Raw genomic sequence first — 12,029 nt, 5'->3', positions numbered from 1 at the left:
AATAAAGTGATTTGTAAAGTTTCATAACTTTCCATGCTGGATAAAGTTATTAAAAAAAAAAGAAGTTGAGTTAATCTTTAAGGGCAACTTGGCATAGTTGGTCGTGTGACATGAAGAATGACGTGTGGAGGTCATTAGCTGTCTCATGACAGTGATTTATGGCGGATCTAGTAGGACCTACAACCATCTCCCGATCCTCGTTTTGATGGGTGCTCTGGCCCAATAGACCTGAGAGATGGCCATCTCCATTGACTGCTCCGGTTCCCCCCATCAATGGCAAGACCACTCCTGTTACATTTCTTTTATTGCGACGGTGGCATTGCCCTGTATGTTACTCCTACCCCTTATGTTATTTCTACCCCTTTTACTTGAAGTTATGAGCATTGTAGATTTCCTGCCCCCATACTGATAAGTAATGAACATGGAGGACGTTTTTATCGCTGACTGATCAATTCTCAACCTGCAGATTTTCTTTGTACTCAAAATGGTCATGAATAATTTAAGATATTGCGGTGCACCTTTGATCTTGCATGCCTGCCCTTGTCCCCTGGACCTAGATCACTATTCCTAGGAAGACTAGAAATTATTAAAACCCAAGAAAGGTTCTGCGTCTCCCGGCTGCCATTATTCTTAGTGCATCAGTCTAAGGCAGGGGTCACACTTGCGCGAATCTCTCCGGCACGTAGGACCGGAGTGTGCGGTTGCATGTATTTCTATGCAGCTGAACGCTCCGGACCCGAGTTCCGGCGGCAGTGCCGAGTATTGAGGCGAGAGATTCGCACAGGTGTGACCCCGGCCTTAGAAGGCACTTACCGGTAGGAAACATATTGTGAGAGACGAGCTGCAGAAATGATCTTGATTCTTCCCAACCAAAACAGTCTCCGATATACAAAGCAGCTCTCCTTCCCACCGACCGGAGGACCCTCACCCCATGAGTTGGCCTTCTAACAACCCCTGCCATGAGTCAGCACAATGTTCAACCGTTACAGGATAAATCACATTTTATTGGACAGACTTCCCTTTGATAACTAATTTCTTCAGAAGTAATAAACGTCACAATGCACTGTTCCAAATTACCCTGCACTTCAGAGTTTCCAAACACTTTATAGGATGGAAAGAACTGAAAAATGGTGATTTCTTGAATTTGTCGCAGGTCCTGAAATCAAAAACAGCACAAGTTACATGTTAACATAGGAACCCTTCTTCGATATCACCTTCACAATTCTTGCATCCATGGAACTTGTGAGTTTTTGGAGAGTTTCTGCTTGTATTTCTTCCCTCCCAGAGCTGCTGTTTTAATGTGAACGGCCTCCCACCCTCATAGATCTTTTGCTTGATGATCCTCCAAGGGTTCTCTATAAGGTTGAGGTCAGGGGAGGATGGTGGCAGCGCAGTGCATTTATCTATTTTTCTGGCCTTAGCAGCCAATGACTCGGAAGTTTCTTTGCAGCATGAAATGGAGCATTGTCAGCATGAAGATCATTATACAATGGATGGTGCGATGTGGAAGAATGTGATCAGGGAATAAAAAGAAAAAAAATAATTGCACATAAAAACCTGAATTGGACAATAGATCGTTTTCTGATGTCAGACTTCTCCATCAGTATACGGTCGGTATAGGTCATAACATCCTTTGATAATTCATACAGTTTGTCTATTTGACCAAACCTCTCTAATAACCCATTGGGCACAGAAATACCTTGGTTCCTGTGGCTGTATTGAAACTATAGAAAAATAACATCTACAAATGATTTCCTGATAAATGATACGGAACGACGACAATTCACATCAAGATGAACATCTCCGTATTTTAAGGATTTTTTTTTTTTTTTAATTCAGTCTTGCCAAGTAAATGAGTTTATTGTTTTATTGGCCACACGGAATGGTGTCATTGGTAATGGTATCATAGAGACATTACAATGAAGTTGAGGTAGAAAATTCAAGTTCTAAGCAAATATCACAAAACGCTGGACATACATTATTGGAGGATTTTCAGATATACTGTATATACATACACAATGCAAAGTGTCAGCCCCTGTATACAGGCCGGGGATCATAGTGACATAACGGAGATAAGACATGTATAAAAGATATTTTTTTTCTTCTTTCCAGCACGCCGAATATACTCGATTGAGACACGAGCATGCTCAGATAACACCTCATCCAAGCACGCTCGCTCCTCACTACTACTCAAAAATTATTTTTTCCATGTCAAAAGGTGTCCAAAGCCTTTAAAGAAGATCTGTCATTCTATTTCGCATAGTTTAAAGGGATCTCTTAGATTTGATGAGGTTGATTTACTTACGGTCATAGGCCATGTCAGATTGCCTGTAAAATCCTTTTTTGAAAGTTTAAACTCTAATCCCTGCCCATCTACCCTGATTGAGACCTCCGCAGTGTCCCTCCTTCTGCCGAGATCTCACACTGCTCAGTACAAGCTGCAGATGTCAGTCTGGCTGGGTGAGCAAAGACTGAATACACCTCGACTCATGCGCTCTCTCACTTTTTAGCTAGACTCATATACTGATAATTTTAATACCAGGATTCTGATATGGATTTTCAAAGTAAATACATCAGCCTCACCAGTTTGGGCAACATGAATCACCCAACAGGTTCGCTTTCAAGAACCTTCTTCTTCGGGATGTCTTTGACCAAGTATGGCCGGTACAGACAACTAGTGTGCTACATAGACGAAAAAGTGTAAGGATCGTTCACCAGACGATCAGTTGTCCGACCAGCATTGGGTTCCTGTCTAACCTACAGGGCCTCTTCTAGGAAAGATGTCCAGATGGAGTCAAGATGGTTGAGGAAACCGGACCGTGAATTCTAGAACGGTAGCAGAGTGTCAGTAAATCCAGCACAGCCACGATGTGACACTGTCTTGTATTAAAAAAAAAAATGTACTGATTAAAAGAACCATCACTGTATAATAAACCAATAAAACCCACTTCTTTGGTCTTTGTAGAGAAATAGCACCACTCCTCTCCATGGGTTGTTTTTGGTATTGCAGCTTCATTAAATAAAGGGATTGAGTTGCAATACCAAAAGCAACCTGCGGACAGGAGTGGTGCTGTTTATAGAACGAGGCAGTTTATATATATATATATATATATATATATATATATATATATATATATATATATATATATATATATATATATAATTTTTATTTATTTATTTATTTTAACTCTGCACTTCTGGCTGATAGTGATGAGCAAATGGAATTTGCTACAAATATTTAAAAAAAAAAATATTGGATTCTGGAAACAATCATTTTGCAGCTTTCTTTTTAGGGCCAGGAATCCCATTGCTCCTAAGGCTGCATCTTCCCACTTGGTCCTGCACTAGTCGCCTTCTCCGGTTCTTCACTCCCCGGGGCTGACAAGACAGCGAGGGGAGTGCCAATATTTTTTAAATCTCTCTCATTATTTCACTTTGGGGCCAGGAGAGATCTCAGAACATAATTAACATTTCTTACAACTCAAAATCGGGACACATTCCACCATTTTCAATGAAGAAATTCAGTGTGAATCCGGTTTACCCGTCGAATTTGAGCAAATTCATCAAGTTCGAATTTTGGACTGATTCACTCAAAGTTATTGGCCAAAAAAAAAAAGAAAGAAAAAGATGATCTAGGGAATGTTGGTAACGGCAATGTCATCATTTCTGAAGACCTGTAGTCCATGATTCAAGATGACCTCAGGAGAAGGTTCACGGGAGATCCAGAAGGTTGTGCTGGGAGTACAGTTCTTGGGTGAAGTCGTAGACCTTGGACACGTACGGCATGGCTTCTCCAAGCATGTCCACCACGTCTTCTGCCGTCCCGACGTTCATCACTTCAAAGAACATGTTCCGTGCGGGAAGAGCGAGGAAGGCCACGGTGGCGGTTTTCCGTATGATCCAAGGGTGGTAGTTGGCCAGAGAGTCATTGTAGGCCTCGGAGCACAAGGTGGACGTCTTACTGTCTTCACTACTTGTTCTTAACTTCTCCAGAAAGAGCTGAAGCCATCGTAAGGCCCGATGCAACCTAAGAACCGTCCGGCAGCCGGACTCCGGGTGACTGCCTCGCTTGGTCACATCCACCAAATCAGAGCTGAGCTCGTATTCCACCATGGACTGGAGGGTCCGATACCGCTCTCCATTTTCACCTTTTAGGTAATTTTCCATGATCTGAATCTTGTTTACAGCATCTTTAGAAACGAAAGAAAAGATTGTACCCAGGCTGTTCATAAAGCTACAAGGGAAAACATAAAAATAAGGGTACGGTGAATGAAATAAATGTACAAATCCCCTGCACTTACATTACATTCACACTACCTGCTGCTGCCACAAGGGGGAGCTCACATACCGTATCATTACAAAGCTTAATATGTATTTTTTTAATTGAATCTATTTGTTGGTTTTTGCTATGTAATCTGAGAGCAACATAATGTAGGGGCAGAGACCCTGATTCCAGCGATGCATCACTTGATCCGCAACTTTCAGTAGTTTCAATACAATCAGTTTTATATCAGCAGGAGATTATCACTAGAGGACTAGGTGTCAAGTAGTCCAGCTAATCTGTATAACCCCGCCTACACCACTGATTGGCAGTCTGATTACCGTGTACACAGGAAGCTGCCAATCAGTGGTGTGGGCGGGGTTATACATAGCTCAGCATGCAAGCTCTGCTGGATCTGTAGCCGAAAAAAAATGATTGTATCAAAATGACAGCATGCAGCCCAACAAGTGACACATCACTGGAATCAGGGTCCAGGCCTCTACATCATGCTGCTCTTGGATTACATAATGAAATCCTGATGACAGATTCCCTTTAAATACAGAAAATGAGGGCAAAATTTGGATTTAGCATCCAAGAATTTTGAATTTTAATATTTGCAAATCCCGTTTCTGGAGTGCATCATGGAATGCCAAACTTTTCTTTTTAACAATGTTTCCGATGCCGTTATATCTGTACCCCAAGATCAAACTCTAGGCTTTAGGGAGGATAAGTCCATATACGATATGGCAGGACACAGCGGAGAGCAGTGACTGCCTGCAGGACCAACAAGGGACCACCGGAATAGCTGGGGACCAACAGGCAAGAACGGTTTGACTTCTGATACTAGTAGTATAGATCCTTAAACAACAATAACAATCATACCTTCCTCATACTAGTCAGATGTGTCAGCGCTGAGAGATCAAGCTTTGAAAGAACATGCAAATTAGCCAGGAGGTGCACTGGGGGTGTGGTCAGTGTAGTGGCACACCCCCGATGCACTTCCATGCTAATTTCCAGTACATGTGGTTTCATTGCTGAATTTGTCAGCACTGACCCATCAGATTACTACAAGACCAGTATCATTCTTCCTGCTGCATCAGGACCTATACAGGTGTCCACCGATAAGTGGGGGGGTCAGTCCGCTGGGACCCTCACTAAGTGTTAGGAAGTAAGAGTGGTCATCGATGGGCTGTGCTCAGTGGCTTCAGGCTTTTACCAGAGCAGCGTGAGGGATCGGGGGTCCCAGCATTCAGAGACCGGACACTCACCGGACCAATCCCTTCCACCCATTCAGGTAATGCTCTACAATCACGTCTTCATCATTGTCTACCAAACAAGACTTGAAGCTGACGAGGACTTCTCGGAGCGTGAACTTCTCTTCTGTAGCGGACATGTTACAGCAGCGCTGACCGGGCTCCGGATCCAGGACCTGGATGGAGGGACGGCCGTTAATACCGCGCAATACAGCTCACATGACAAAACGTTCCCCGATCTCCCCGGGCCCAGATCCTGCACAGTCCTGGAAAGGTTTCTGCCAACCGCTGCCGTTTTGTCCAGGAGAAGTCATGCATCTCAAAGCCGCGAGCATATATTTACAAGGAGGAGAGCGGCGAAAGACGGAACTGCAGCATTAACCCCTTCACACTCCGGGCCTTGGAGCACAAGACTTAAAGAGTGACCAATCAGAAAAATCAAAGAAAAAACTATAGCGCAAATACTTGCATCAAATTTTGGAAGAAATGTCAGCCTTACATTAAAAAAAATCACTCATGTAATAGTGTAAGGAAATAACATAGGGAACTTAGATAACACTGTATTGATTGACAAAGCATAAGAGCCATGCCACCGCGACAAGGTGTATCCTGAGCGGGGCGATCCTAGCTTCCAGCATTAATACCTCACCTTGTGCCAACCAACCCCACTATAGATGGGAGGCAGAGTAGGACCGAGGCTTGACTGTTCAAACAATCAGAACTTGGACCACCCCCCCCAAAAATGAAAGAAAGGTGACTTAGCCACCCCACCACCACACACACACACCACTCATGCAAGTGATGATTGGCCCCATAATGTCCCTTTATATAGGGGGTAATCAATCTTCCCACACCACATGTATATGGCACAGTGACGGCGTATACCAATCTGCTATGGCGGACAGTGGCTCAACCATAGTCTCTGTCTAGTGTGTATGGACCCCTATTAGGCTCTGCAGTGTAGGGATCTAACAGGCTGCCGATCAGTGTTACGCTGCCCCCTATGGGCTGCTTCCTTGCATTCAGCGCATGCGTAGCTACAGGTGGCAGAGTCTTGTACTGCTAGCATGTTCCTTTTAGAGCCGGAACAGAAGGGGGCGCAGCCAGGATCGGTGGTGGTCCCAGCTCCCTGCCTCATCACCACAGTGGCCATTTATGAATGCTTAGTAGTCACCTCGCCGGTCACACACCTGGAATCGAGACGAAGGGTTGCCACGTTCTCACAGGCAGGAGACACTCCCCAGATCCCCGACAGCGCAGGTATTTAAAGGGCCGGAACACAGACAGTCAAGGCAGCCTACAATCCGAGCTGCTGTCACCATTAATACACCTGGATTCCTTTCCACACTTCCCGTCACAAATCCTGTAGTCTGACGCTCCTGAACCTGAAATGGCTGATAACAGAGAACAACAGAAAATAATTTAACACTTTAGGTTTAGTTACTTTAAAGCCTTAATGATCAGACGATTTGTCCTTTTGTGTTTTCATTTATTCCCCTTTACTTCTAAGAGGCGCAACTTTTTGTTTTCTTTTTTTTTTTTTGTCCGTCCACTCTGGCGGTACAAGTTTCTTTTATTATGGTAAGTGACAGCATTGATGATCCAATATAAATTACTGAAAAAAAAAATCCAAATTGGGTGAAATGTTGGATTCGGCCCCAGTCATTCATTGTACACTAAAGGTACCGTTACACTAAACGACTTACCAACGATCACGACCAGCGATACGACCTCGTTGGTAAGTCGTTGTGTGGTCGCTGGGGAGCTGTCACACATAACTCTCTCCAGCGACCAACGATCAAGGGAACGACTTCGGCATCGTTGAAACTGTCTTCAACGATGCCGAAGTCCCCGGGTAACCAGGGTAAATATCGAGTTACTAAGCGCAGGGCCGCACTTAGTAACCCGATATTTACCCTGGTTACCATTGTAAAAGTTAAAAAAAAAAAAAAAACACATACATTCCGGTGTCTGTCACGTCCCCCGCCGTCAGCTTCCCTGCACTGACTGTGTCAGCGCCGGCCGTAAAGCAGAGCACAGCGGTGATGTCACCGCTGTGCTCTGCTTTACGGCCGGCGCTGACAGTCAGTGCAGGGAAGCTGACGGCGGGGGACATGAGAGACATCAGAATGTGAGTATGTAGTGTTTTTTTTTTTTAGCTTTTACAATGGTAACCAGGGTAAATATCGGGTTACTAAGCGCGGCCCTGCACTTAGTAACCCGATATTTACCCTGGTTACCAGTGAACACATCGCCGGATCGGCGTCACACACGCCGAACCAGCGATGACAGCGGGTGATCAGCGACCAAAAAAAGGTCCTGATCATTGGTCGCTGTCACACATAACGAGATCGTTAGCGGGATCGTTGCTACCTCACAAAAAGCGTGACGTTGCAATGATATCGTTATGTGTGAAGGTACCTTTAGGATCGGAGGCTTGGAGCGGTAACGCGGACCCCGGTGTCAAACTGCTGTCGTTATTTAGATATTTTAGTGTTTCAAGAAGAATCACAACATTCTCAGAAGAGGCAATTTGCATATTATATTTCCCAGAGGAGCATTGCACAGCGAATAAGCCTCCTTACCTTGACAAGCCAGAGATGGTATGTCACTCTCCACAAGGAGAAACGTTACCCCTTAAACATTAAATAGAAAATTGGAGTTGTGTCGCCATAAAAAAAAAAATTCTCTCTACTGCGGGGAATCATGTTTTGATGGAAAAGCAGATATCAAAGAGCAGACTGTATGCACATATATTACATAGTAATTCACCTGTGTGGAACTACAAGTTCCAGCATTAGACAGGAGGAGATCATAACCTGAGCGCCGCCACTCACCTGTCCGCCTGCGTCACCTGTCACCTCCGCACTGACCCACCTCCCTCCTCCACCTGCACCCTGCATCCTATGGCCACACCCATCAGTCACACCCATCCAATCACCACCGCAGCCTTATTTCTTTCCGATCCTCGCCTCCACTAACAACAGAGAATCAAAAAACGCCTACTTCCTCTTAATGTCCCGCCCTTGTTTTCCTATTGGTCATTTTGCACACAGCGGTTCCTGCTCTGAGCAGATCACGTGACGCAGTGACGTCAGTGTCATGGCGCTGCCCAGGTGTCGCAGTCTGTGGCGCCGCTGACGGTGAGTGTTGTGTGTGTGTGTGAACACCTCCCTTGTGGCGGGAGTCCACAGCGGTATCTCTGCTCTTGTTATATAACGTTTCTCAGCACTTGAGAGGATGTCGGCCGACTTAGTCGCACAGTGTAGGTTTGTGCGATTTTAGTTGCCAGTTTTAAGTATTTGTTGTCATTTATTTGGGAATTCTAGTGTTACCACAGATCTTACCTATGGGGAAAGCGGCTCTGCCTCACTGGAGACGATGAAATGACCGCTCTGGGGGTCTCTCCTCAGCTCTGTGTTGGGCAGTTCCTCTATTATTCCTCCTGGAAATGTGTCCTATGCGGTGCCTCATCTGGGCCATGGCAGATTGTGAAGGGTCGCCCCGGTTGTCGGTGCTTAGTACGTTTTCCAGGAGGAATAGCGCCATGTGGAGTTCTCTCCCCAGATTGGACAGTAAGTGCTCGTATTCACCATGAAAGGACAATTCTGGAGCATTGAGTGCGGCACGTTGTGTCATTCCTCTGTTATTCCTCCTGGAAATGTGACTTTTACCCTACACAAAGTGTCGTGTTCAGCACAGATTAATGTCAGGCTCTACACACATTGCCATCTTTATGCATTTCCAGGAGGAACAATAAAGGAAATGCCCACCATGCAGCTCTGAGGAAAGGTGCTCCAGAATTGGCATCTCATGAGGAATGCACGTTACTTACATTACTGACAGACAGGTGACAGGAACCCATTACAGGGAACCTGTCATCTGATTCACTCTGCCCAATCCACAGGCAGAATGTATGGGACCCCGGCTGCTCCATTGCTGAGAGGTGTAGTTATCTGTGAACGGTTCCGATATTTCAGAGAAAAAAATTGTTTAATGATTCGGCCGGAGACCAGCAGACTAGTCCAGTGCCACTCCAGGTGAATGACAAGTCTCTCCTTACACACAGAAGAACTCTGGGCCAGGAGCAGCGCCGGGCAAGTCTCCTCTCTGTTTCCTGGACGTGTCTTAAAACCTTTAAAGGGAATCTGTCACCTCATTTTGGCCCTATAAACTGCGGCCACCACCATTAGGGGCTTATCTACAGCATTCTGTAATGCTGTAGATAAGCCCCCAATGTATCCTGAAAGATGAGAAAAACAGGTTATATTATACTCATCCAGGGGCGGTCCCTCTGCGGTCCGGTCCAATGGGCGTCACAGTCCGGCACAGTACTTTACCATTCCCTCAACAGGGCAAATCAGTACACCTGCGCAGGAGCCGCAACAGAATCAAGGAGGATAACAACATTGTATGAAGATGGGAGGCACCAGACCTGCGACGCCTATCGGACCCGAACCGGGACCACCCCTGGGTCATCTTTCAGGATACATAGGGCTTATCTACAGGATTACAGAATGCTGTAGATAAGCCCCTGATGCCGGTGGCTGCAGTTTATAAGGCCAAAATGAGTTGACAGATTCCCTTTAAGGAGATTCTCCAGGGCTTTCCTTGGTATTTTGGTATTTTACTTCCTTACCTTCTTAAAAAAAAAAAGTGGTCTTTATTATATAATTTTTTTTTTCTTGGTCCCCATAGAGGACATGCGACTGCTTGTGCAATATCTTAATATTGTGTCGTAAAATTACTGATTTCTTCTGATGCCCACACAAGCTGAATGTTCCAGGCGCACAAATATGGCAGATGCCGGGGACCTTCCGTCGGCCTTTGCTGGCTACCATGACATGTCATCGGCACATCATTTCCTTCCTTTTAGATGTCACTATCAGGATTGACGCCTCCACCTATTGGATTAAACTGGTGCTATCACAGGTAGCTTTATTTGTAGCCACTAGACAGGTGCTAGTTGTACACGCCGAATGCCATCCATAATGCAGGGAATGGACCCCTGAGCCCCACTCCTTACATGCAGAGCGCATAGGGCTTGGTGCTGGCCTGTATCTGATATTGGGGACTTATCCTGAGGACTGGTCATAAATATAAAAGTCTTTGATGATCCCTTTAATATGAACACAGCCAAGGACCAATGAAGCACAAATCCCTTTGATGCTGGGGGGCTCCATTCCTTGGACCCATCATGACACAGACTTATGGGCAGGCACTCGATGTCTACCATCCTCTGACTCTTGTAAAGCTGGAGCTGTCAACCAAGGAATATCGGGGTAGAAAAAGATGGAGAACAAGCAGGTGGGGAAGTGCATTGAACTACTCCATGCCTGGGTGCACAGATCGCCTGTGCTTGGCAGGGCTGTGGAGTCGGTGTCATGGAAATTGAGGAGTCGGAGGTTTGGCTTACTGACTCCACAGCCCTGGTGCTTGGTTTGTACAGTCATCTTGTGCTGACAGACTCCCTTTATTACTTTCCTATAAATATGTCATCACACAGCTGCCCGTCATTGTCTGGATTTGCAGCCAGATAAACCAGTCAAGCGAGCGGATGATCAGCGAATTCCTCCATAATGATCTTAGCTGCAGGCGCTCGTCACTCATGTTATTATCATATTATTATCGTGGTATCATCGTGCAGGACTGATTATAGGGGTGATCAGTCATAAGTAGTGATGAGCGAATGTGCTCGAATAATATGTTCGCGTCCCCGCGGTGCATGTCTCGTGGCTACTTGACAGCAACACATGCAGGGATTGTCTGTCTGTTATTCAATCCCTGCATGTGTTGCAGCTGTCTGACAGATGCGAGACATTCAGCAGCAGTTAGTGTACGAGCATGCTCAGATAACACCTTATCCCAGCACGTTTGCTCATCACTAATTATAAGTCATTGGGGGAATGAGGAGCGGTGCGACACATGATGATATTTAACCCTGCTGTTCTGTTCGGTCTGGGGAGACCTATTTTGAACTTTGGTATTTTTTGGGGTGTTCAAGATGCGGTTCTGAAACTTGTGGTTGATTGACTTAAATGAGGATGGGTCGGTCGGCCACGGGTTTCAGAGCCGCATCTTGAATATTTTAAAGAATATTGAAGTTCAAAGTCGGTCATTTTTGACCAACAGAACAGCAGGGTTAAGGGGACCTTACCAATAATACAGCTTCTCAAAGTGCAGCTCTGTGAAATGAGCTAATCTTGTGGAAGGTGTCTGATCAGCTTCAGTGATGGGTTCTGCTGGGGCTCAAGGATATCACAGAGGTCCCCAATTTAACCTCTTTCTACCACCTACTAGGATCTGTTCACATTGTGGACACAGCCATCTGCCAGATTCAGGAGGTCTCTCTGACTTGTACATGCATCATGGCAGATTGGAGGAAAGGGACCAAGAGGGTTTGATTGCTTTTTAGAGCTCATAGGCTGGGGAAGTGCTCCATCATGCCTAGAGCACTTGCAGCCTAATTTGCATATTGACATCAATGTGGATTATTTGATTATAGAGTGGTGGAT

General features: G+C 45.4%; 2 protein-coding genes across 2 annotated transcripts in view; one reads left to right on the top strand and one right to left on the bottom strand.

Moving 5' to 3' along the window:
* Positions 1–1,852: 1,852 nt before the first annotated feature.
* On the bottom strand, positions 1,853–8,493 carry CPTP (ceramide-1-phosphate transfer protein). The gene is made up of 4 exons (XM_069742662.1): positions 8,352–8,493; positions 6,705–6,908; positions 5,530–5,690; positions 1,853–4,234 (listed from the first exon to the last, which is right to left on the bottom strand). The coding sequence occupies exons 3-4, from the start codon at positions 5,652–5,654 to the stop codon at positions 3,712–3,714; spliced, it is 648 nt and encodes a 215-aa protein (XP_069598763.1). The 5' UTR covers positions 5,655–5,690; positions 6,705–6,908; positions 8,352–8,493; the 3' UTR covers positions 1,853–3,711.
* An 85-nt stretch (positions 8,494–8,578) lies between these two features.
* Positions 8,579–12,029, top strand: part of INTS11 (integrator complex subunit 11) — a 26,872-nt gene continuing 23,421 nt past the window's right edge. Inside the window, exon 1 of the mRNA XM_069741809.1 lies at positions 8,579–8,657. The gene's annotated coding sequence lies outside the window, so the exon portion shown is untranslated. The remainder of the gene's footprint in view (positions 8,658–12,029) is intronic.

Source organism: Ranitomeya imitator, chromosome 10 (genome assembly GCF_032444005.1).
Source record: "Ranitomeya imitator isolate aRanImi1 chromosome 10, aRanImi1.pri, whole genome shotgun sequence".
Classification (NCBI taxonomy): Eukaryota; Metazoa; Chordata; class Amphibia; order Anura; family Dendrobatidae; genus Ranitomeya; species Ranitomeya imitator.
Note: the sequence above shows the minus strand (reverse complement) of the source record. Positions and strands in the feature narration are given on the sequence as shown.